Genomic DNA, 26905 nt, shown 5'->3' with positions numbered 1-26905 from the left:
CCGCCAATCATCGTCCTCTACGCCGATCGGCCTGGAGAGGGCCACTTCCTCGAAGCGGACCAATGGAGAGGCCGCGGCGCGGCGGCGGGGCGGGGCGGGCGGTGCAGTCACATGACGGTGCGCGGCGCTGCGGGGTGTTGCTGGTGGGGGCGGCTTGTGGCGGCGCGCGACCATGGTGAGGGGCGGCGGGGGGCGGCCGGGCCGCGGCGGGAGGGTCTGGCGGGCGCCGCGGGGCGCGGTCCCCGGGAGCCGGCGCTGATGCCGCCCTCGCCGCCGCCCTGTGTGCGGGTGGGAGGGGTCCGGCCCGCGCCCGCCGGTGGCTGAGGGGCAGGCCCGGCTGGCCGGGGTCGGCCTGGGCCTGGGGGCTCCTGTTGGCTGCTGCTCGGGAGCGCCGTCAGCGGCCGTGCTCGGCCGGCGGTGGGGGCGGGCCGGGCCGGGCCGGGCCGGGCCGGGCCTGGCGGGGTGGAGGGGCCGGAGCCGGGCCCGGAGGCCGCCGCACGGCCCGGGTGGGGCTGAGGTGAGGGCTGGGCCCGTTGTGTCCGCGGTATCGGTTGCGAACGTCGCCCGCGCTCCGCTGCTGCGGCGGGTCGGTACAAGTCGCTGCTTTACTGGGTTCAGCCGAGTTTGCTTGTAGGGGCGCAGGGGAGGGAGGTGTTCTTGTTAGGGAACCGCTGCTGCACTTGCGTTCAGAGTTTAATGTATTTTAGCGGGCTGCTTCTATCGTAAACGCGAGGTTATGTCATTGCTGCTGCTGTGCATGTGTGTTCTTGTCCGCGCTGCAGTCTGCCGTTCAGTTGTTCCTGACCCTCCAGGACTGGACTGCTATTTCAGGCTTTCCTAGTGAGCCCCCTTTCTCCTCCTGCAGAAGAAATGGTTGTGTGTTGGTGGGCCCTGCTCCATAAAGCTGGTCTGGAACAAATGTTGATGTTTATTAGAGAAGCAAACCTGAAATTTCAGCATGGGAATACCTCTTATTAGGAAACGCTTTTAAATTTTCAATAAAAATATGGTGACAATCAAGTTTCCTGGTAAAATAGAAAAGTCTGCTTGTTTAGTACGTGTCTTCTGTGGTATTTAATATTCAGTAAAATTTTGCACAGCATTTGCTATAACCATTGCAGTGCGTTGATTAGCGTAGCTGTGGAGTATAGACAGTATTAACAGGATTTAGACAGCGAGGCGAAACCCGAGTGCTTTATAATGCAGAGATTGTGCAGTTCCTAGGCTTTTGGGACAGCCTTTCTTTTTGAAGTTATGCATATGTTGGTAAAAGTTTAATACTATATCTTCTAGAGATGTGTGTGGGGGGGAAACCTGTAATATAACTTGAAAAATGAATGGAAAATATTTAATTGGGTGATGAGAAATGCTACATCTACTTAGATAGCAGTCTCTGTCCCCCAGAGAAATACTTTGTGGTAGTCACTAACTCAAGAATGACACAACTTTTCTCTGTCACTTCCATGGAAACTGGCCTGAGACTGCTCTTGTGTCCTTTTTCTAAGAATAGCTGATATCAGGTGATTCAGGAAAAAATAAACTTATAGGTGTTAAACATGGGATAATCCCCTCTACCAAATTTGGCTCCACTGCCATTTCTTGTTGCCAAGCTTGTTTTAAACCTTGAAGCTGAATGTTTAAATACCTTTAACAAGACTGATTTTTAAGTGGACTCTGGCTGTTCTTGATCATCCCCTGAATAAAAAGTCCAGCCCCTTGATTCTTGTTAATGTCTTATGGCTTCCTGTGGCAGTAAGTACCAGTTTAAACATGTGAAAAATGTTTTCTTCTCTGTGGCTCATCTTTGAGCTCCTATACTGTGAGATATAATAGAAGTTCTGGAGTTGCCTTCAGTATTGCAGAGTAATGATTTCAATGTGGTATAAAATGCTGATGCATTTTTTTTTTGTTAATTCCAAGCACCTCGGTGACTTTTACAGTGATGTATTGTGTGCACCCAGGCTTCATCTGTAGGCTGACAGTTGTCCTGATCTGCTTCTGTAGCTAACCTATCTTCTCTCTTGGGTAGCTTTCATTTTAAATGTCTCAATGGTGACTGACTGGTAGCTAGCCCTAATAAAATCCAACTAGGAGGAGGCAGGGTAAATCTAATGAACTTTAGATTGGAACAGAAGCAAAACCTTCTACTTTGTAGTATTTATACTCTGCATCCAGCTTAAGATAGCTATATCGCCAGAATCCAAGCTATTGGGTAGGCTCCACAAGCTTGCCTTGAATTCTGCTGTATTTCAATACTATGTAATTCTTTCTACTGAGTACTGCAATTTACAATTTTTTAAAAATGGAATGAGCATCTTGACTAGTCAACATATTGACCCAAAATTATAACCATCTCCAGAGTGCAGCTAAGTCTCAAGTATGAAACTAAGTATGAATTTTATGTAAGTCTTCTCATGGAGATGAGTGTTGGAAAATAAGTAAATCCTACACAATAGGTGTAAAGTTCATACTGTATGCTCAAGAACAGTTGCTATTATGAGGATAGGCACAGTTCAGAATAATGTTTGTTGCTGTGATAATATACTTTTGTAACTGTTATTTACAGGATAACTTGTATTACCCACTCTGATTAGCCAGGCAGTAGACTTATTCCAATCTAGTTCTGGGTTTAAAAAAATTTCTTGTTTTCCAAGGCGACTTACAGTTGATTAGCTTTTATTTAAAAAAAAAAACAAAAAAAACCCTAAAGAAACAAAACCCAAAACAAACAAAAAAACCCCACACCAAAAGCCAGCTCTCCTCACCCCTCTGCCAAATTCAGCTGCTGTGTGTTGGGACTTCCATAGCTTGCATGTGGTAACTTATGATAGTCCTTTCTTCAAAGCTGGAAAAAGGCTATGGTCTGGTGTACAGCAACTGGTAGTGTGGCTGAAAGAGGCAGTTCTCTGTCCCTTCCTCACTGCTCACTGGCTTCCTTGCGGTTTCAGCGGGAAAAAAAGGTTAGGGAGCAAGTAAAGCAGAAAACTCTGTTCACATCAACTCTCCTTTTTACTTCAGCATTTGCAGTGTATCTAGTGGGGATAAGGCATTTCTAAAGTCTAAATGGCTGCATAATTGCTATAAATTGCTTATCTCGTGTTCATGCAGGAGTTTATACCTTATTGTGCATGCTGTTGACAAGGCAGGACATTCTGTGCCTTGGTTACAGAGTACTGCTGCTTTTCTCCAGTGTCAAAGTATCTGCCACTTCAAAAGCTTATGTTCAAGACTTTTGTTTGTAGATTGGCATAGGACTTCACAGCACAGTTGCATTTTTGATAAAATAACACTTGAAAATAACATCCTGTGTTATTAGGTTCCTCATTTGAAGTGGAAGATACAGAAAATAAACAGCTTTATTCCACATTGTATCTGACAGAAGAACTGGTTTCTGGTTTGGTGTGTGCCCTGCTAACTGTCATTGGTAGGCTTTTGCTGTACGTTCTCTTTACTTCAGTTGCTTTTTGCTACAACTTCCTCAAACTTCAGGCATATGTATCAGGACGTGTATCTTCACGTGATCTTGTGCATCACTTGATAATAACCAGGTTATGTGCAGAAATGCTCTAAAATTCTGAAGGTGAAAGTAGCTTGCTTTCTGAAGTAGGAAGGGTAGGCTGATTGAATATTCAGACTTTGAAAACTGAAAAGTAAGAAAGTTGGAAGTTGTTCAGTGGTGTTGCTGTTAAGATGTTTTCATGTAGAAGTAAAGCTGCTGCAAACAACACCTCAGACTGCTTTGGTTGTACACTTGTTACAATCAGTGGTAGGTTATCTCACTGCCTATGCAACTGTAAAATACTGAGATTGTCTTTTCTTCAGACATGAAGTGCAGTACCCTTGTAGTAAAGATATCTTTGTTTATACTAATCACCTTTTCAGTCTTCAAATTGGAACGGATATGAATGTAATTTTAATCTTGAAGAGATACAGAAGAAAAAAATACAGTAACATGGAAATGCTTGTATCAGTGAATTTCATCCTGCACTTATTACAGTCCCAATGTTGAATACAGTGTGGGGCCTTGGTGCTCAGATTTAGAGCAGAAATGGAAACACTGTCAATGTCTTCTGTTGATGCAGACAGAATTTGATGTAAAGCTGACTCTGGTTTGTCATAAATGGGAAAGCTAGGTCTGATAGAGCAAGGCTCTGAAATACCATTATTTCCCCAACTGTCACTAAAAAACAGGGGTTAAAGTTGCATAAGAAAGTGTATACCTTCAGTTAGATATTTCTGATGAGGTCATTATTTGTATCATCTAAAGCATAGTCGAACTTGTAGTAGCCATTATGATTTAACCAAAATTGAGGAGACTGATGTGTGTGCACTCTGTCAACCACTTCTTGGAGCTGTAGCAAATATTATGTGTTTCAGTAAATGCTTTAACTTGGCTTTGCTGTCAAAGGCTGCCTTTTCACACCCCTTGCAAGGTTTTATGTGGTCGTAGGGTGAAGTAGATGAATGGTAAACTACCAATCAGCTGGGCTAGTGTTCTAGCTTCTTTGATGCTTTACAGCCTAAATAGCTCTCCCAGCAGTATGTGGCCCCATGAATAACTGGGGATGGAAGAGCAGGACTGGTAGCTGTGTAAACTTAATGCCCATTAGAAAGGGGATTTAGGAACCTGTGGCTAGTGTTAATGTTACTCCACTGTTTCTAGCTGTGCTTTAATATAGGGATATCTGGTGTGGTTAGAGCATGTGGTATTCAGCTCAGTAGCGATGTGTCTTCTCTAAAGCACTAATATGCATTTAGGGGACTGTAGGGTGACACATGTGCTGGCATGGTCATAATTCAGCAAGTCTGTTACATGATGCTTTGATATTGATTGTTGCACACTAGTCCTAGCACTGTCATTTTCTGTTCCTTGAAAGTCTGATCTGGCATGGTACAAATAAAGCTTAGCAATTACAGCGAAGTTCTGTTGGCAGAATGTACTTGCTTCACAGTTGGAGGTTTTCTAGGTTTTCCAGAGTTCGTAGCTATTGAATTGCCTGGGAAATAGGGTCATCTAGCTACGGATACCACTCTCGCCTTATACTTCAGTCATTTTTGGAAGACCTGCACTTTATGTGATTAATTATAGAGAGAGCTTTGTAAGAGGTGCAGTTTCTCTAATTAGAAGAGGTAGGTTTTTTCTGTTGACAAAATGGGCTTGTTAATTAGTTATTGTGCATGGTTTGAATATTACTGAGGCACATTGAGTCACAGAAGTGTTGATTGGAAGGAACCTTTATTTCATATAACCTCCTGCTTGAAGCAGGATTGTCAGCAATGTTAGATCAGATCAGCCTTGGCTTTGTCTAGCTGATTGAAAACCTTCAAAGGCAGAGATTCACTGCCTATTTGGGCATGATCAAGGCAAGAACAGTATTGCATGGCACTGTCTGCTTTCTGTATGTGAAAAAGGATAGTGGGGAGAACAAGGCAGAGATACTGTTTGCCATTCTTATTAGGGAGATTCCAGTTGCAGAAGAAAACCTAATTAAATATGGGAGAAACAGATGTGTCAAGGCTGTGATACTCTATAACCATTAAGTTGTTGTTGATCTAAACCCTCTATTTTAATGAAGACCTCGATTTTAATCTGTCCTCAAAAGATACTTAGGAGGACTCCAAGCATGGCATGTGTGGGAGGAGTTGGTACTGAAGATACTGTTTTTAAGAACATTAGGATGACGTAATTCATGGTCTGCTAGCTTGTTACTGAGATTTAGTTAAAAAGAGGAGACTGGGTACCTTCTGAACACAGTGGATGACAGGAACATGTATAAATAGTTGAGAAATTACTGAAGCTACAGGCTTGGAGAACCTGCTGTGCCAATCACTGTGCATGGTATTTGTCAAGACTAGCAAAGATGTAATTAGGACACAACATCAGCATTTTTATCTTTGTCAATATTTCAGAGAGGCCATCTGAAAACAAAAAGGAGAGGCTGGAAGACTCTTAATGAGGTGCTGGAGACTGGCCTAAACAATAGGTGGATGGTGATGTTTCCTTGTAAGGTGTTAGGAGGAAGGCAGATTGCAGGCGGGGACAGCATTAGGGGTTCTAAGCTAGGTAAATCTGGACATCTTAGAGGGTAATGCTCATAGAAACTAATCTCATCAGTCTGGTAGAGGGCAGGGAGCAGCTGCAGTAGGAGTATTATTGCTGGGTTGGGGGGAAATTTAAGGCTATAAGCAATGGATTTAATAATGTGAGAAAATGCAGTGTGATCATTGGAAAAGCAAAAGGTGTTGAAAGTTGAAGGCCTGGAATGTGCCTCTCTTGAGGAGAAGAGGGTCACTGGGACAAATAAGGGACGTGAAGAGTTGTTGCTTCTCTTCAGTTTTCTGTTGCTTCCTGCAAGTTGCTTCTAGCTTCTGGAAAGCACCAACTGTACTTTATCCTTTGCTTATCTGAAACTTGTCCTTAATAGAGTTGTGTGGCTCAGATAGTAGTTAATTGAACTTGTGACTCGTGAGTACTGAAAGCATCTGTACAGTTGCAGTGTGTGTGATCTGAGCATTGCTTTGAAGCTCTGTGTCAAGAAGTAGCAATACTTCCTCTCAGCATGGTGATGCCTTTGCATTCTCTTGAAGCTTTTTCTTGCCAGATACTTGGACTGGATTCTTGACCTCTAAATGCTAAAAGGGTAAAGTTGACCCTGTTGCGTCCTTATGGCTTTGCACTGCAAGAAGCAACAGTGCTCGCAGGCTACCCATAACCTTTCTCCTCCCTGCCCTCAGGTTTTTCAGAGTACTGGGAGCTTTCTCCCTTACATGTCACACAGCTATTTCTGACAACTCTTGAGTGGTCACACTGCAGTGTCACTCGCACTATGTTCTAAACTACAGGAACCCTGTTTGAAACAAGTCATAAACAGCTTCATAAAAATAATTGAATTCTGTTTTTTTTCCCTCCAGCCAACAACACAGCAATCTCCTCAGGATGAACAGGAAAAACTCCTGGATGAAGCCATTCAGGCTGTGAAGGTGCAGTCTTTCCAGATGAAGAGATGCTTGGTAAGAATGTGAATTTAAAATGCAATGAAGCTTCTTGTCTGCTAGGAGTACAATAAATCAGCACTAATCTCTAGTGCTGTGAGGAAAATTAACCCTTTATGCATCTTTCTAGCAGAAGCTTTGCAAATAAATGAGGCAGCTATTCAATGAGAGTGAACCTTGAGTATTCTTTGAATGTGTCTTCCTGATTTTTGCTCCAGTGTTAGACAAGATAAATTAACCTTTATAATTTATGTGCTTGCATTTAAGTAAACCTAAACTGAAAATAAGCCTGCCATTTGACATCAGAAGGTTATTACTCAAATTCATGGAACTATGTGATGAGACACTATTCTTGTTTATGGTCAACATACTGTTGTTTTTTCCATATAGTCTTCTCTTGGCATGAGCCACAGACTGTGAGGCTGCTAATGACTTACCTGCTGCATAGGATAAATTTTGTAGTGATTAATTGTAGACTGATGCATAAATTCTTCTGTGACTGGAAAAACACCATTAGCTAGGGTTGTGCTGCGATCTTTATCTTGAAATTGTAGCCAGTGCAGGCAGATGATGTCATCAAGCGTAGCTTTCTTGGGTTTGAGAAGCTTATTTTTATTTGGAGAAACTGCTTAAAGTTGCAGTGAAAACTTACATATTGCCATATATTTCCACATGGTTAGTCAAGCTAACTTTGCAGCCAAATGACAGTAGCAAGAAAGGTAACACCTCTTCCAGCTTTATACTCTGTGGAATGCTTTTGAAATCTTTGAAGTAGTTGCAGCTTAGCTTTTCACTGCTATGTGTAACTCAGTGGCAATATACTAAGTGGATCACACCAACAGTTCCTTCCGTTCTCCCCCAAAACTTAATGCTACTTCTTATGGTGGGTTGAACAAGTAAATGGGTGGTAGATTAGAAGTTTGTCTTGTATTTTGTGATGCCAGGTGATTATATACATCATAAGTGTAAGTTATATGCAGCCTAATAAACTGTGGCTTTCAGTAAGCTGTTGTTCTTGGGTGAGAAGTAGGGGAAAGGAATGTAATTCTAACAGTGCTCTGCTGGCAGTGCGTATCCTCCGTCTGCCAGAGGTTTCTTCATGAGATCTGAGCAAAACAACAGACCAGATTGAGGGAGGGAGGGAATCTGTTCTGTTTTGCTTGCTGGATAGAATCTGAGTGGTGGGTGGAGATTTCTGCATAAGCAAAATTTTTAGGGTTTTTTTACCATTAGTATTACAACTAAGTACTGTAGCACTCTCTTCAGATACTACCTTCAGGTATAATGTTGCACTTAATTAGGATGGGCAACATAGTACAAGCTAGAAACTAAATCACTTGATTTGAGTTAATGCTTTCCTGATATTTACTTAATCTTTGCATGTTTTTTGAAAAAGCTAAAAAAAAAAAAAGCCGCCTAAAATACTGTAGCTGCCTAGTATTATTTCTTACAGACTATTCTCTCTTTCTTCCTCTAAAGGACAAAAACAAGCTCATGGATGCTCTGAAACATGCTTCCAACATGCTTGGTGAGCTGCGGACTTCTATGCTATCTCCAAAGAGCTATTACGAGCTCTGTATCCTTTGAAGAGGAAACAAATAGTTGAAATGCTGAATTTGGAATTAAATGTTCATCTGTTTTTTTGGTACAGTGATGTCTCATTGGTCTCAGGTATTTTCTAGCACTTTTCTCCTCAGTATTTAGTTATCTGGATATATTGTAGGAGAATATACACTTATTTGCTCACTGTGTAAGTTCATCTTTTCCCATTGGTATAAAGCAGGTCTTTAATGTCTTGCATATCTTCCTTTGGGAGGTTTCAGGAGTCTAGGTCTCTGAAAATACCAGCTCTGTAAAACATCTCTGCTTGCATTATGCTACCCCAAAAATCTGTAAAACCAACTTATTTTTTGCCCTTCATTATTATCTTAGCTTCTAACCATAAGTCAGTGCCTCGATGTATTAACTTGTGCATAGTGTGGTATCTGAAGAAGGGGAGCCTTTTCATGAGACTTGGGAATAGAATGTGGATATATTCAAATACTTTCTCTGTGTGTGGGTGATATTCTTCTGTGACACATAGTATGCCTTTAATTACTCTGTTCAGTCACATTCATTTGCTCACTATTTTATCAGGGTTTTTCTCCTTTTCTAATATGATAAAAATGACAATTGAACACTTGTGGTTAACTTTGCACATTTATCCCAATAGTGATTTTTGTTTCAGAAGTACTACCTACCTAAGCATGATTGTATTTGGTATAGCATCTTTCCTCCTTGGTGTGAATGAGCAAATTGCTATGTAAATCTGTTGTAGACATTCTGACTTAAAATCCTTAACTATGAGAAAAAGACATGGCAATTTCTGATGAACTACACTACTTAGAAGTTTACCTGACAGATGAATTTGCCAAAGGACGGAAAGTGGCAGACCTTTATGAGCTAGTGCAGTACGCTGGAAATATTATTCCAAGATTGTAAGTGTGTATATGTTAGTGTTGTGGTTTTTTTTTTTTTTTAAATTGGTGAATAGTGGTCAGGCCCTGGGTTCAGATAATGATTGATCTGCGTTCTTGCTTGACAGCAAGAATTTGGTTTGCAACGGTGAATAGTATTTCTGCATATCTTAAGAGTGGATTGCTATGGGACTTCTGAGATTTATGCCAAGAGTGCAGCTGCAGAAAGTCAGTTCCTCTTGCCACTGTGTTGGTTTTGCACATGACCAAGATGAAAGCACTTTGATCTTGGAATAAAATTGGCTTTTGAGTAAAGAGCTGGTCAGTGGAAGATTTACCAAGTACCACGTTCTGATCAGTGAGATTGTCTACACATTTATTAACTTTTTCTGTTATCTGTTAATGAACTTGTACCTGAGGATCGAGGTCTTAGATTCTCACACATAGTAGATGCTTCGTAACAGTCTGTCACTTTGAAAAGTAAGAACTGTGAGAAGGAAGCTGAAAATTTCTGTAACTTACTTATTAAGAATCAGAAAGCTTTCAATATGTTTTTTTGGCTGTGTGTTAGCATGGTAGAGGTGATACTGGAAGGCTTATCTTTAAATATGCGACCATTGGGCTGGAATAGATCTTTTAGATATTCAGACTTAGGACTCAGATTTTGCTTGGTACTGCAGTTTTTAATACCTGACCTTATGTTCATGCCAGGAAGAGGCTTTGGAGACACCAGACTGCATCCTCATGCAGTTTCTGGAGTTTGGCTAATGACTTCCACAATATCTTTACCCCTCTGCATAATCATTTGAGTTGTCTTCCTGCCTGCTTGATGTAGGCTCTAGTTCTCCCTGATGAACACTTCTGGTGCTTTCATGGAAGTTCGGTGCACATCCATGCATGAGGCAGAGAAGTGTGCAGGGAGGATTCAGGCCTCTAAACTGAATATGTGAAGGTTCTGAGCATTGTATTTTTTTCTCTTAAGCTGAAGGGTAGTCCAAGTATACTGCAGCACCAGTCCTTTGCATCTTGCATGTTACGTCTACCAGTTGATTAGTATAGAGATGCTGAAGAGTACAGGTCTGGGGATTTCTGAAGAGCCTAACAGCTAGACTACTGTGTGAAAGAGGCTTATCTCCTTCACTTACTTATCGATTACTTATAGATTACTTATCTATATGTGCCTGAGCTGTTTTCCAGCTTAGTGGAACGCTGAAAGTATAGACAAGCTAGTCTGAGAGCACTCAGAACCTATGCATGCTCAGCATTTACACATTCAATGTATAAAGCATTATAATGAGGTCAAGTGTTTGTTCAGACTTGCTGTGCTGTGTAGCAGAGGAGAATAGGAGTTGAAGGCTGACTAAATATCCAAAATTATGGGACCTAGATGATATTTTATTGCTTTCTGTGCTTTGGTAGTACTACCAGGATGTAAGAAAGGAACCATTGCTTTTAAGTATGGTATTGTTACTTCACAATTTATTGTTTGATTCTGTGCCTTTTGCAGGTATCTCCTGATAACAGTAGGTGTTGTCTATGTCAAGTCATTTCCACAGTCCAGGAAAGATATTTTGAAAGACCTGGTGGAGATGTGCCGTGGAGTACAGCATCCTCTTAGAGGCCTCTTTCTTAGAAACTATCTCCTGCAGTGTACCAGGAATATCTTACCAGATGAAGGCGAGCAAGCAGAGTAAGAAAGATGGGCTATAACTTTAAAAAATTATTGTTTTTAACAGAACATATTTAAATTTTCTGTATGACTTTCTTCAGATTTGAGAGAAGTAAATATGTTAGAACTCTGTAGACTCAACAGTTGTTTTGTCCATTAAAAACTGCCTTCCGGAACGAAGGTTTCTCACACGTGAGGATATGAACCTTTCTTACGAACCCAGATGTGCCACCACATACTTTCCTACCCTCCTACCTTCTTAAAAATTGGATGTTCACCACTGGATGGAAGGATGAATGCCTCTGACAAGCTTTTCCTGTTCTCACTTGCAGTGAAGAAACCACTGGAGACATCAGTGATTCGATGGATTTTGTGCTGCTGAACTTTGCTGAGATGAACAAACTTTGGGTGCGAATGCAACACCAGGGCCATAGTCGGGACAGAGAGAAAAGGGAACGAGAAAGGCAGGAACTGAGAATCCTAGTAGGAACAAACCTGGTTCGTCTCAGTCAGTTGGAAGGTGTTAATGTGGAACGATATAAGCAGGTGAGGTGTCTGTCCATCTTCTCTGACTTCTGTTACTTTTTCAGGATGAAAACAGTTTGGATTTTCAGATGAGCAGCTTGAAGTGTTACAGCTATGCTAGAAGTTCAGTATCCTGTGCTTCTCAAACTCTTAACCTGAGGAAGAGTTCTGAATGCTAATGAAGCTGTATAATGTGTTGTGAGGCTAAGGACATGACTCGTGCATTTTTCCTATAAGCTTTTCTGTAATGTTAACAAGAAATTTTAAAACTTTCCTTGCTGATTCCCATTCTACTTATAGAACAATGAGTTGGTTTAAGGGATGTGTATACATACAGTGTTCTGTGACAGACTTTACAAGTTAAATGAAGCTATGCTTCCCAAAGCATTGAAGAGAACTGTTATTGCATGAAATGACAGTCAAGCAAAGATATTATTTAGAAGTCTGTCCTTGTAAGTTCTACCATCTAGCTGCTGAAAACTATTTTGAGTGGTACTGCTGAGACCCTGAGTAGTGGCATGTGCCAGCAAAGCTAGTAGCACTGACTTAGTAAATCAAAGCTTGCAGGTTATGTAGTGTACGAAAGGGACAGATGTCAGAGACCAGTGGGGTTTTTTTCTCTGAAGGATGGAACTGCTGAAAACCAGGACTTTTTATCAGAAAGCCTTTATGTAAAGAATAAGCTGAGAAATGTTAGAAATCCAAGCAGAGCAGTATTAAATGCATATGTGTGAATATAAACTTAGAAAGTAATCGTAAAATCACTGCAAGACTTCTTTTTTCTTGTTTCAGATTGTTCTGCCTGGAATATTGGAACAAGTTGTAAACTGTAGAGATGCTTTAGCTCAGGAGTACCTCATGGAGTGCATCATACAGGTGAGCTGCTTAAATTCAGTTGCAATGATGGGACACAGGGACGCTCCTGTACTCTTAGTCAGATTCAGGCTACTTTCACCTCTTCCTCACGAACTGGAAAACATCACTGGGACTCTTACATAGTGGCTTGTCCCATAATTTTTTTTTTTAACCAGATGGGCAGAGTGGAGATGAGTCCATTTTGTGCTCCTCCTGTTGTGGAAGCTTGTAAGCATCTGAGCAGCAGTGCTTGCTGTATGAATTGTAATAGATAGCTGGGCCTTCAAGTTACCCATTTGTCTTGCATCTCTTGCTTCATGCATTTACCCAGCCAAGGTCAGCTTGGGGAACTGTAAAGCCTTCATATGCCAGACCGTATTTACTATGTGGCTATCTGCTTTAGAATTACTCTGTTGCATTTTACTGCTGTGTAACAATGGGCAAATTCAGTTTATAACTTGATGACTATTGATCTAAAACTTCAGGTTTTCCCAGATGAATTTCACCTCCAAACCCTGAACCCATTTCTCAGAGCCTGTGCTGAGCTGCACCAAAATGTGAATGTGAAAAATATAATTATTGCTTTAATTGACAGGTGAGTGACCAAGGGGGTGGAAATTGACTCAAAATTAAGTTTGTGTTGTGCACAAGCAGATGATAATTCTTCTAGCATTTGAAAGCTTTCAATTTGTAATATTGCTTAGCTTCACTGTTTCTGTGTCTTTCCATCAGCTGTAATTAAGGCTGCGAAGAATATTATTTCTATAGCTTCTGCTCTCTGGACTCTGCTTTTACAGCTTCTAATGAAACCTGCTTTAAGAGCTGATTAAAACTAGTAAACAGATTAAGCCAGGAAACAACCCATTTAGTATTGACCAATTTCATATTTCTGAACTAAAGTGGCAGCAGTGTTCTGCTTGACAGCCATATTGGTCACAGGTACTTCTTGAAAATTTGAAGATCCTAATGGCTAAATCGTATATCAAGGATACTTTGCCTTGCAATTTTAATCGGAGAACAGAACACATGCCTCTTGATGAAAGAGCTGGTAGGAAATGGATCTACCTTCTTAATTCTTAGTTTACCACTAGCTTCCTGCTTGTTCTCCCAAAAGTGTATTTTTCCTGTGGAGGTGCTGCTTAAAACTGCTTGCATTGAATTCAAATATGGGGGAGAAATTGCAACTGAAGATTTGTATCCTGAAAGGAAGCAACACAGAATATCAGTGAGTCACCAGTACTTTCTTACCGCAGAAAGGAAGAGCGCTTGCATGGCTTTTTTGAAGCCTCAAAAAAGCCTTACACTTGCACACAAACATATGTACCTTTGTATATCTGATCCATGTGTGGACTTCGGTTCCATTGGAATCTTGAGTCCCAGTGGCATTCAGCAATGAATAGGGTTGTTATGGCTTTGTTTCTTTATCTTCCCTAATGCCTGGAGATGGAGCATGTATATTATGCATGACTGGTATAACTTAAGATCTTGAATTTTTTACTGAACAAATCTGTAGTTTGTTTTCTTCAGGTTACATCAGATCTGTTTGTTCAGGTCTTTGGTCTTACTGGAGTATCTTTAAGTATTTGTGCATTTGGCAGAAAAGCAGCTCTGCCTTCATCCAGAGATGTTCACAGGAATTAATTTTGCTGCTGTGGCTGAGATTTTTTCATAATTTTGTTAGCTTTAAAAAAACCAAACCCCACAAAACCCCGAAATCCCAAGAAGCATTACCTATAACAATATAATTCTGAGACTGTCTGTCTTGAGACTGCTTTCAACAGAGGCACAGGATCTTTTGGCTAGCTTTACACATTAGTGTGTAGCAATGTAATTCTTGCAAGAAGGCTTTCCTCAGGTAGCTTTTGCTGTCAAGTCTACTTAGAGGACCTAAACAGCCTTGGTATTACCTCCACAGTAGGTTTTCTATTCTTACTGTTACAAACAACAGTAATAAACTTACTGGCAATGAGCCTGCTGCCCTCCTAGATTTATTGCTACTGTGTCTTGTTGGGCCACTTAAGTGTCTTCCAGAGCCTTCTTATTTGGCTATAGGACAAGGATCAAAAGGTGGCAGTGTGACGATTATCTTTTTTGTAGTATGGCAACTTGTGCTTTTGACTGTAATGTTGCGGCATGTGTTGGAGGATATGAGTGGATCAGTTTTTGGAATCCATGCAGGTAGGGAAGATGTTGCTCTTGTGTTTGGGTTAGAGTTGTTAGGTGCGTTTCAGTATTGTGTGGTTAAGATGTGAATCTGCCCCTTACAGGCAGTGCCTGTTGGCATATTTCAGCTGGCGGGGGATAACTGAAACTGAACATCAACAACTGCTGAGGAAGCTTGTGAAGCTTTAGTCCCTATTCCCATGGGGCTTCACTTTTAAAGGAATCTTTCTGCAAATAGTCTTGCTGCTTTGGGATCTTTCTTGCCTTACTAAACCATTCATAGCTTTTAATTTTGCCGCCATCTGCGCGCATCTTGATCATACTTTGTAGCATGCCAGCCTTACCCTCTGAGCTGTTGCCAAGAAAAGCTGCCTTCTCCCTTTGAGAAAAGGCAGTGATTGTTCCTGGCTTTAGAAAGTCTGCTTGTTACCACCCTAATGAAATATAAGCATAGTTCAATGTTTATTTTTCCTGACAGTGAAGTATTTTGGCACCTCAACCTTTTCTTACCTGCCTCTTTGTTTCAGACCCAGAGTTCATTCAGAATCAAAGTTTAGAAACCCTGTAAGAAATAACTTAATTTTAATCAGGTGCCTTTTCCTAAATATTCTTGTAGGTCTTTCTCTAATTAAGATTAGAAAGCACAGATAGCAATGCTGAGCTTTTTAAGGTGTAGTTTTGGTAAGGTGCTAGCCTTCCTATAGTGGTGATTCTTATCTTGTGTCTGATTTCTGCAAAGGTGGTGGTTGGCATGACTTTCTCCTGTGACAGATAGAGAAACCACATCTTTTGGATGCTTGCTGGATAGCAATCTCTTCCCCCCCCCCCCAAAGTATTCTTTTCCACTTCAAATTTACTTTGTATTTTGCCCTTTGCAAACAGTGGAAGTCCCAAACGTGTTTGTGTTTGGAGAAAAAGCATAGTTAAGTCAGCATTTTCCTCTGTTTTTTCTCTGGAGATAGTTTTGCAGAGAATGCTGCTGGATGTCTGGCTTTAGAAATACTATTGAATTGATGCAGGATATTTGCTTTTTCCATCAGCCTACACTATACCTCTTTCTCTGCTGGACAGAACAGAACACTTGCTGCTAGCTGAAGAATATGGATTATTGAAACACCATCCTTGTTCTTTCTTCATCTTGCCATCTCTGTCAGCACTTTTCCAGGACTGATATTTACCAGGCTTAGTTGCTCTTAAGTCTTCTGACTTCTCTGAATTTCCTTTTTGCTGGTAATAGAGCTTGCAAATACAGCTAAAGGACTTGCTTTTTCTGCCAATGTCTCTTTCTGGCCTGATCTGAGGAGTGGGAAAACTATACTGACTGAGCTGCTTTCCTTTATCTGTTACCAGGTTAGCTTTATTTGCACATCGTGAAGATGGGCCTGGCATCCCAGCAGATATCAAACTGTTTGACATCTTTTCACAGCAGGTTGCTACTGTTATACAGGTATGCTGTGTATTCTTGCATGCAGTTTTGGCTTTTTTTTTTTCCCAAATTTATGTGCTTTTTTATCAACTCGGTGCTGTCTTCAATTTCAGTCTCGCCAGGACATGCCCTCAGAAGATGTGGTATCTCTGCAAGTTTCTCTCATTAACTTGGCTATGAAATGCTACCCGGACCGTGTTGACTATGTTGATAAGGTGTTGGAGACAACTGTGGAAATATTCAATAAACTTAATCTGGAACAGTAAGTAAATGTCTCTTGCATTCTCTCTGGATTGGCAATTAATACTCTAAAATCTTGATTTCTACATTTCGCCATACTTGGCAGCATGGCAGATACCTATGCTCTGGATGTGTAAGGTTACTGAGCCAAGCTAGAGAGGATCATGATAAACTACTGACTAACCAGGACTTGCTCACCCGTGCACGAATCCTACTGCATACCTGCACAGCTACACAATGTGTATGCCATGCTGCGTGTAGTCATTATCTATTCATCCCTTACGGCACTCCAGAGTTCTCCTCTTGCTGAATTTGCAGCTATAGTCTCTGCTTCTGCTGTCAGCAACTTAAAATGTGCAGTTTCCACTGTATATCTTAAAGAGCAAGATATGACTTGGTTTGATACTTTATTTCCTATCTCCCTAGCAACAAGTTGCTTAATTGTTGTGGTATACATCAGAATTTGTATTGAGGCAGACTTTAAATCTGTCTACATCTGTGAACTACTGATTAATTGTGTGTTGCGTATATTTTCTTATAGTATTGCAACAAGCAGTGCTGTTTCAAAGGAGCTGACTAGACTTTTGAAAATCCCTGTTGATACTTACAACAATATCCTGACAGTTCTGAAACTAAAACACTTCCACCCACTCTTTGAATACTTTGATTACGAGTCCAGGAAGAGCATGAGTTGTTACGTGCTTAGCAATGTATTGGACTACAACACGGAAATTGTATCCCAAGAACAGGTATGGCATAAGTTAACTTAAGTGGAAATTCTAAGTATCTAAAATACTGTTTGAAGACTTGGAAACACATACTAAGTGACTTCATTCAGGACATATTTTTCACCACCTGCATGCCCCCCCCCCCGCCCCCCCATCTTATTAGCATAGGCTTTATCCCACTTAATAATTCTACTCATGTTGTTAAGTATCTTGTTGCATATTTTACCTAACCTTATCTTAGAGACTACTTCTGTTAGGGTTGAACGAAGACCCTGAATCCCCTTAAAACTAGGCCTGTTACCTAAAGAAGGCTGGATAGTACTTCTGGAATCTGAATTTCCCCTATGCTGCTGTGTTGTCCCGCTTTTGTTAGGAGGGACCCTTCTTCAGGGAGTAAGGCAAATATGTCCTGAAGTATCACCAGCTAATAATAGACTTTCCTCGTGCTTTGTCAGCATTACGAATGGCTGTAAAGATGTTCCCAGTTGCTGTCAACTTACGCTTATAGACTACTCTGGTTTAAACAGAGCTTGTATTGCCTTTAACAGGTTGATGCTATCATGAATTTGGTATCCACGCTGATCCAGGATCAACCAGATCAGCCTGCTGAAGATCCTGACCCTGAGGACTTTGCTGATGAGCAGAGTCTTGTGGGAAGATTTATTCACCTTTTACGTTCGGATGACCCTGACCAACAGTATCTGGTATGGCGATTGATGCTTCTGAATGCTTGTGCTCTCTTAACTGTCAGTTCTTGCATTATTTAATATACAAGAATTTAGTGTAGCTGGGAGTTGGGACATCAGTGCTCTGGCACTACAAACTCAGTAGAAAACATTGTATGACACCTTTAATGGTAGTGTGAAATGTTTATTTGGAAAAAGCAGGCAAGGACTTAAAAGCATTTGTGGATTTAAACTTTTTATCCCACGAGGGGACAGTTTGGATGCAACTGTGTTAGTTTATGGTAACTCTTAATTAACATAGTGACAAATTCGTATCACCATCTATCTAAAATCCAGCAAGCGAAGTTTGGAGCACTGTGCCACTTGCATTCTCTTGGTATCAAAATATACAAAAAGCTCAGAAAATACAGTTCATGTGTTTGGACTCAGATTTTAATTAGTGTAAGTATACAGTCTTCGTATAGCCTGTAGTATACTGCTGCTTAGTGGGTACAAATGTTTTTCCTCTCTGCTTGGTCTGTCCTTAATAGCAGACTTGATATGGCCGTGAAAATTATGCATTATGTTATTTCCAGCAGTTTGAGTTGATCCATCAAAGCTTTGTGTAGCTCTCTGATGTTAATCTGCTATTTTTGACTTTAGTTTATTTGAAGTTTAAATGGTCCCCCTATATAGAGAAGTGTGTGTTGGGGCAGAGGGACAGGGATATTCTGTCTACACAAAATCCATTGGAGAAGCTGGCAGAAGATGTGCTGAAGTTGGATGCTGTTACAGAGCAGCAGCAATTAGTTAGCTGTAGTCAGAACTTAGGCCTGAGTAGGGACTACTGTGAAGTTACAGTTAATGTGCCTGAAATATAATTCGTTGACTATGTTTTGAAGTTGCAGCAATGTTACAGAGTATAAACAGTGACAAAAGACCAACATGATCCAGTAGAAGCTATGTACAACATTATTGACATTCACTTAGCTTGAGTTTGAAATATTGTATTAAAATAGCTTGCTTGAAATGTAGAGCTTTGCTGCAACTTCTGTAATGGGGAGAAGCATAACTTTAATGCCTGTACAAACATGGGAGAGGGTTGCATTTCAGGACCTGCATTTCATTGACTGCATTATTTCTGAATATTGCTGGAGGAAGGCAGGAAGGTCAACCAGGTTCTCATTCATTTCAAGAACTATATGGGTTGATTACAGCTAGCAAGTACCATTATTCATATAGGAAAAGCTGAGATAATGGTGGTTTGTTGAGTTTTTTTTAATAGAGAACAAAGCTTCCCTCAAAGGGATGCTGGCACTGAGGGAGTTGATGTATTTTTACCCCAAAAGACTTTGTATAGCTAGAGATCTTGAAGCTGTTTTTGCAAAGCTGCTGAACATCAGGCTGTCCTCTTTCTCATCTAGCAATGCTTAGCTTTAATCAGATTGACCACCTTTAAATGCCATCACAGGACTTGTCAAACTACCTTTTGGATAGAATTCTACTTAACACCTTTTGGTAAAAATGGTTAATGGCTTATTGATGAGCATCACAAATGGTTGTATCAAATTATCCTACATTACAGGAATGGTAGGAAAAAATCTGAGACTATGGGATTTTCATAGTTCTTTTTTGGTGTCTCACTTTAAATTATGCATTCTGTATGGAAGAGATCAGAAATGTAAAGTCAAACACCTTAGTGCATTACAAGCTAAAGTGGCTAATACAGTGTATAATGAGTGAAGACAGATTTGTATTTATTTGTTATTTACATGAATTCTAGATGTAATCTAAAAATGTTTGAGCTTCAGTTCTAGTGCTTGTTTCAAAGTGGTAATGGGACTGCTATGACCAGAAAGCAAGGTAGTACCTGGCTGTAGTAACTAGGCATCTTTGTTCTGAAACTTAAACACACACACACACAAAATAAATCATAAAATATCTGCTAGAGATCAGAGTTAAAACGTGTTGGTTTTATTTCAGAGGTTTGTGTAAAATATGACATGTCTGAGTTTTGTCCCCTTTGAAAGGGAGTCAGGTTATTACAAACAACAAACGTAATGTTTAGCTTGCTTGGAACAGATTGATTAATTTTTCTTCTGATACTTGGAGTTCTTGCTATTCCCAAGAATTCTGGTTATGAGAATACATGACTAACTATATCAATAGATAGAAATAATCCCAAAATAAGGGGAAGAGGAGAAGTTAGCAGAACAAACAAGTAGAGCTCCTTAGTCCCTCTCCACAGATTTAGAACAAGGGTGATAGGCAGAAAAGTATCATGTTCATGTTGTGTGTGCAGCTTGTGCTCAAAACTGAAAAAGGCAATAAAAGAAACTGTTGTTAATGACCATAATGAAAAACTAAAACCAGGAGAAAATGGCAAAAGTTGCAGGTATTGCTACCAGAATGTGGCACTATAGTCTCTCTCAGAGTATGAGAAACGTTATTGACTTATGTGTTTATTTTCATGAACTTGGTTTCTTTCTTTTCCTTTCTTACAGGCTATTGTAAGAAAGAATAGTCCTTTTTGTAGCTTCCATTGAGTTGAGGACAGAATGTATCCGAGGTCATTACTAAATGCAAGCTCAGGCACATTCCATCTTGCTGCACAATCCAAAATGTATCTGCAGTTAATATAGTACAACAAGTGTTGCCTAACACTTATTAAGCAGCTGTAGGAAAAGTTTGGGCAGATAACACATAAAAAGCTACAGATACTGCACAAATTTAATTCAAGTAAAGCAACTTGTATGTAGTCCCCTCAAAATACTGTAATTTATCTGATGTTAACTCTCTATCTGTCTATCTGCTCTTGTTCCATGGAGTGCAGATTAAGTTATAGATGCAAATAACATATCTCTTTCAAGAATTCTGTAAGCTTACAGTGCTTTTGTTTTAGATCCTAAACACTGCTCGGAAGCACTTTGGTGCAGGTGGGAACCAACGTATTCGTTTTACACTACCACCACTGGTTTTTGCAGCATACCAGCTTGCTTTTCGCTACAAAGAGAACTCCAAAGTGGTAAGTTGACCTCTAGGTAATTCTTGTATACTTCCTTCTTTTTGACTTTCTGAAAAATACATTTCATCTGGCTACAGTATGCTAAGACTTGATACAGAATGCTAGGGTTATTTTGCTCAAGGCAGATTTTTATTTGAGGTGTGAATGCTTTCTAATTTAAGGAGGATTTTTATCAATTCATATTAAATTACTTGAGCACTTGAGGAATGGTGAAGCAGAAATTGGGTAGTTGTGTGAAGGTGACTGATTATGTGTTTTTACATGGAGATCAGACAACTACGACACTGCAAGTGGTGGCATGAAACTGATTTAAATCTGGATATTGAAATTCATAGACTTTTCTAAATCGGTAGCTATACTGTTTTAATGTTTCTAAAAGCAAGTTCTTCTTTGCAGGTTAACTTACATGGTAGTTTTAAAAGTGCACACTAAAACAATCACTGATCCATTTTGGCCTTTTAGTGCTTTCTGATTGAGAGAGTTAGCTTAAATATGTATTTTCCCTTACTGTGGGGAAATAAGTTAAAATGCTGTTTGTTTAAAACACTCTTCAAAATCAGTATTTTTAAATGCAGTGACTGACTGAATAGAATTTTTTCTCCACTTAGCTAATTAGGCTTTTGCTCAGTTACATTCTAAGCATAGCTGTGGTAACTACAGCTCAGCATAGACTTCTGAGGAAGGTTTCTATGAACTGGTAGGAAAAATGCATGTGAGTTGTTTTTTTTTTTTCTTGGGTTTTTTTCTTTTCTTGTTTTTTTTTTTTCTTGGGTTTTTTCTTTTCTTGTTTTTTTTTTTTCTTGGGTTTTTTTCTTTTCTTTTTTTTTTCCCTTGGGTTTTTTTCTTTTCTTTTTTTTTTTCCTTGGGTTTTTTTCTTTTCTTTTTTTTTGTAAATGGAAGAAATAATTTGTGAAGACCCACTAAGGCCAACACAGTATTGCTAGGGCACTCACCACTACCTCAGTAAATAAGTGGCTGGACTGGCATGCAGAAGACAATGGACTGAAGCACTTAACAGATCTTATTACAATTTAGATTCTCTTTTCCTTATAGCAATGGTCTTGTTCAAGGTTTGACTTGTTTCACTTCTCTAGGATGACAAATGGGAAAAGAAGTGCCAGAAGATCTTCTCGTTTGCTCATCAGACCATCAGTGCTCTGATCAAAGCAGAACTGGCAGAGCTGCCTCTCCGGCTCTTCCTACAAGGAGCACTGGCTGCAGGAGAGATTGGCTTTGAGAATCATGAAACTGTGGCCTATGAATTCATGTCCCAGGTGAGTGTCCTACTATTACAGTTGCTGTCCTATGCTACCTTAAATTTGGCTTGGGTAGGTTTCTTGAACACTGAACCATCCAGTGTGATTAAAACACCTGAAATGATTGACAGCTAATGCTACTAGGTAGAAACTCCTTACCTTAGTTCTTGCTTCCCGGGCTGCTGTGGAATTAAGCTCCATTGCTACTGATGTGAATACTCAGTCTGACAGCTGTCTCCTGCTCACATAGTTGGTTCACTGGAGGAGTGTAGCTTTCTCAATATAAAATGCTCCTTCACTGCTTCCAAGACTGTCTACCAGCTCCTGGTATCTGGCTGGTGTTGCCCTGACCACAAGCACTCTTCGGAAGTTCTCTAAAAATTGCACAACTGCCATGCTGGGTTTTGCTAATTAAAATCCCTGTATTGAAACCTATTATAAATGATGAAAATACACTTAAACCTGTAACGTGGTCTTATGCCTTACTTGTTGCAAAAACCTTCCCATCTTCCCCATCAGATAAAGAACCAATGTATTTAACACTATCCATGTTGCAAGCTTTGTCCTAATCTTTCCTCTAATACTGCTACTAATGCACGTTCTTGAACTGAGTTGCTGATAACCCCTTGCTTTTCCTCACTGTCTTGTATCGGTTGCCATTGTAGTACAATTCTGAAGGTGAGAGCAGTGTGACAACTGTGTTCTTTCTGTTAGAGATACGGTTTAAGACTTTTAGTCTGGAGTGTTCTCTCAAGGCTCTTCATCCATGTAGGAGCAGTGCAAACGCTGTTCTTACCTACTCTGTGGTCACCGACCTACCACTCAATTTCTGCTCTGTTCTTTTGTGTGTTTCAAAGGACCAAATCCTCTTCAGGGATTACTACTTCTACTGAAGGTTCCTTATTTGAACAGGCGCTTGAAATGAGGAAAACCTCAATCTTCAGATTATATGTAGATCACATTTGTTTACTATGACCACTTAAGTAGTATTTCTTGCAAGACTTACTTCCAGACTGTGGATTTAACTTGACTTTGACACTCACAATGAAAGATCTTTCTTCTTGCCTGAGGTTTTTAACAAATGTAAAACTGGACATTTTCTTGCCATGTCACTAGCAGGTGCAATTTTTTTTTTCCTGATGTGTTCTAAACCAGTGATTAAGAGTCTTGCTCTCCCACTAGGCCTTCTCTCTATATGAAGATGAAATCAGTGATTCAAAAGCACAGCTGGCTGCAATCACCTTGATAATTGGGACATTCGAGAGGATGAAGTGCTTCAGTGAGGAGAACCATGAGCCTCTGAGGACTCAGTGTGCGCTGGCAGCCTCTAAGCTCCTTAAGAAGCCAGACCAATGCCGGGCTGTGAGCACTTGTGCCCATCTGTTTTGGTCTGGCCGAAACACTGACAAGAATGGAGAGGAGGTAAGAATAAAGCAGCAGCAGTGTAACACATCCTACCTCGGTAACATAGTTCTGCCTTTGTTCTGAAGGCTCTTACATCTAAAGCGTATATATCACCTAATGATGTAGATTTGGTTGGAATGTATTCTAATATATGAACCTTCTAAATCTCACTGCAGTATAAGTTGCATAAATACCAAAGTGGAGAAAACTCAAATTTAAGCGTGGAAGTACCACGCAAGCTTTTGAGTGTCAATTAGTTTGACTGGTACAGTCTGCATTTTGTATGTGTTTATTATAGCAGCTCTTGATTGCATGTGAACTAACAAACTTCCAAATTAAAGGTGTTGAGGTTAAAGGTTAAAAAAAACCAACAAACAACTGTGTTCTTTAGGGCTTGTCACATAAGCTGTTGTAATTAAAGAGCAATGTTTAAAATATTTTTCTCAAAGTACGCATTAGTGTACATATTACAGAATTGAAGGCTTTCAACAACTCTTAATGTTACTGCCTGATTTAACAGAAAAATTAGTAAAATTGGTGGCAGTCAAGAAAGGTAAGCTTTCAATGACAGCTTGTTCTGCAGTTTGTCTAGTGTTGTGTTTCTGTGGTAGGCCAGCAGGTTGTGCCATTTATGTGCCAAGGGAAGAGACAGTGGAGCTCCCTAAGTTTCTTTTGTTTCTTGTAACTTTTGGGTTTTTTCTTCTAGCTTCATGGAGGAAAAAGAGTGATGGAATGCCTAAAGAAGGCTCTGAAGATAGCAAATCAGTGCATGGACCCTTCTCTGCAAGTCCAACTCTTCATAGAAATTCTGAATAGATATATCTATTTTTATGAAAAGGAAAATGAGGCAGTAAGTAGAATTGTATTCTTTCTATTGCATCTTTCTTAAACAGCATTTCTTTAAGCTTTTCACTCACACTTACATGTTAAATCGTGTCTCTTCAACTTGCTCTGTAACCTCTCATGAGAAGCACAAGTTCTGGTAATGACAGAGTAGTCAATTCTTGATATGCTAGTAAAACTGTAGATAAAACTTCGTTCTTACGTGGGGGAAAAACTTCAAACCTTTGCAGTTTAGTTAAGAACTTAAATATTGTGATACTTGGATACCTGAAATATCTATTAGATCAAAACTGACTAGGACTTAGATGATAAAGTAGTAAGATTCTAACTTTAGAGGTACCTAACTTGTATGTACATATAAGGGAAAGAAAATTCTTACGGCTGTTCATGGTCACTGCTGAGTGTACCACAAATGGCTGGTGTAAGCTTTAATTTTAAGAAATAGATATGACATCTCATGTACCAGCTTAAATTTTGAAATCTGAGACAGTAGTTACCTCATACATTTTCTGTTAGGAAATAACTAGTAAATTTATCCAGTTTGTAAAAGCTGCTCAGTCAAGTAGAGATCCACATCCCATCTGATGTCATTTGATCACGAGCAGATGTTGATGAATACCCTGTAGTTCTTGAGAAACTGTCTAAAGAGATCTTAGGGATTTGCTGAATTTCCAGCAGCTGAACTGGCTTCCCACTATAGTAGTGCTGCACTAGTTTAGTAGATGCTGTATCTGATGGAGATGAAAACAAAACTTTGAATTTCAAGCACTTGGCAGATATAAGAATAGTCCCTGGATACAGTGGTGGTCTGCAGTGCACTTTGTGCTGTGGTGTTGTGTGTAGTGCTGGACTTGCAACCATAGGCATTCGAACTTTCCTCGGTCACCAAGAATAACTTCACTTGGTCACTGAGAGTAACTTCACATGAGATATTGCCATCCTGACTGACTTTAACAAGAAACAGTTTATGTTAGGGTGCATAGACAATCTGATTATGTGCTTTGTTTGTTTAAAGCTTTTTAAATTTGTATTGAACAAACTGGAGAGAAATGCTGTGGTAAAAGTTACAAAGCTATTGGGTTAATGACTTAAGTTCTTTTCATTTGCTGGGATGGGGGAAACTCCACAAAACTCTGAAATCAGAATGGTCCTATGAGGAACAAGAGAAGGCAGCCTCCAACAGTTTGTCTGCATACAGTCTTGCCAATATTTCTAAGAACTGTCCAAATACCAGTAGTTTAGAGACAAGTCTGTTAAAAGTAATGTCTATGCACTTATACAGAGGTCTTGTTGATGACTTCTATTCTGTTTATGTTCTCCTGTAGGTGACAATTCAGGTTTTGAATCAGCTTATACAGAAGATAAGAGAAGATCTCCCAAACCTTGAGTCTACTGAAGAAACAGAACAGATTAACAAACACTTTCACAACACACTGGAGCACTTGCGTCTGCGGAGGGAATCACCAGAATCTGAGGGGCCAATTTATGAAGGTCTTGTTCTTTAGGAAGATACACACTGTACTTCATTCTTTTCATTTACATACTGTATGTTTTTTTTAAAATAGATTCATAGGTTGTGCCTTTCAGAAATGTCAAGTTAAGTTAACATTCATGTGTTCAGTCTGGCACTTCAAACACCTGTGAGTACTCTAACAAATTTGAAAGGTTGGACCAGCAACTACAGGTTTCATCAGTTAGCATGGCTGAAACTTCTTTGAAATCCATGTGACATAGTAGGGCTCTTCCAGTTCTGATTTATCTTCTGTCTGTTTACTGTTGCTTCTGTAGCACTAGAGGTCTAAATTGGCAGTGACTGTCATCTGAAACTGTGTCTGATCCTTTACAGAGCATCAGATCTTTTGGGATTATTGTATGTCAGATTCTGCTTGTGCTTTTCTTTTAATGCAAGTTAAGACTAAGTGTAATATTTTTCCCTAAAAACTAGAATATATTAATGCATGTTTGGAGAGTTTTAAAGTACCATGTTCAAAAACAGAAGTTATATTTTGCATATTAAGGCTCTGTGACATTCAGTGAGGGCCAGTACTGTGCACAGGGCATATTTATCAAGATAATTTTGTTCCAAATAGTATAAAAATAGAGAAATTGCAATCTATATAGATATGTATAACCTTCATTACTGTAAATTTAGGGGAAAATGCATTACACAAGTTTATTCAGTATCATGATTTTGCACCAGTGAAACAATAAAGTTGCTATTAACACCTGTTGTTTCATGTCTCTTCAGAGCCCACTGAACCCAATGCTAATGTTGGACCTTTTGATAAAAACAAAGGAACTTCTGTTTTGTAGGGACAGAAGAACCAAGGCACAGCTAACCTGGACAAGCTGGGAGGCTGCTACTATTTCAAATATAGAATTTTATAATTCAAATCCAGTGTTTTTCCAAATGATGCTGAGATGATGTGTGTTGATATTTCAGAACACTTTTACGACTTATCTTGAGAGCGTGGTGGAGAATCCTGCTGGATTCTAGGTCTGTGGCAGAGACACGAGTGGCAATTAAATGACAAAGCTGTAGGAAATGGAGCAGTAGTACAACTGCCAATGGCAACTCTTGTGAAGACTTGTCTGTAGGTTAATGCCAGTTGCTGAGAACTGTGAAATGTCTGGTTTACCTTACCTGGATAATGTTC

At 39.9% G+C, this 26905-nt stretch overlaps 1 protein-coding gene across 2 annotated transcripts; it reads left to right on the top strand.

Annotated features, from left to right (window-relative positions):
- VPS35 (VPS35 retromer complex component) lies at positions 1-26473 on the top strand. Of its 2 annotated transcripts, none has more exons than XM_075766074.1 (17): positions 1-117; positions 6913-7011; positions 8473-8569; positions 9347-9470; positions 10957-11139; positions 11451-11664; positions 12436-12519; positions 12984-13093; positions 16012-16108; positions 16201-16349; positions 16869-17076; positions 17604-17759; positions 20623-20745; positions 21840-22019; positions 23184-23423; positions 24112-24255; positions 25574-26473. In XM_075766074.1, exons 1-17 carry the CDS (start codon positions 112-114, stop codon positions 25751-25753), a joined length of 2394 nt encoding a protein of 797 aa, XP_075622189.1. In that variant the 5' UTR covers positions 1-111; the 3' UTR covers positions 25754-26473. The 2 variants fall into 2 exon arrangements, with proteins under 2 accessions (XP_075622189.1, XP_075622188.1); XM_075766073.1 differs by having other exon boundaries at positions 95-175.
- Positions 26474-26905: the final 432 nt, after the last annotated feature.

The sequence above is a fragment of the Balearica regulorum genome, chromosome 13 (assembly GCF_011004875.1).
Source record: "Balearica regulorum gibbericeps isolate bBalReg1 chromosome 13, bBalReg1.pri, whole genome shotgun sequence".
In the NCBI taxonomy this organism is placed as follows: Eukaryota; Metazoa; Chordata; class Aves; order Gruiformes; family Gruidae; genus Balearica; species Balearica regulorum.
This window is presented reverse-complemented; position numbering and strand designations above follow the sequence as displayed.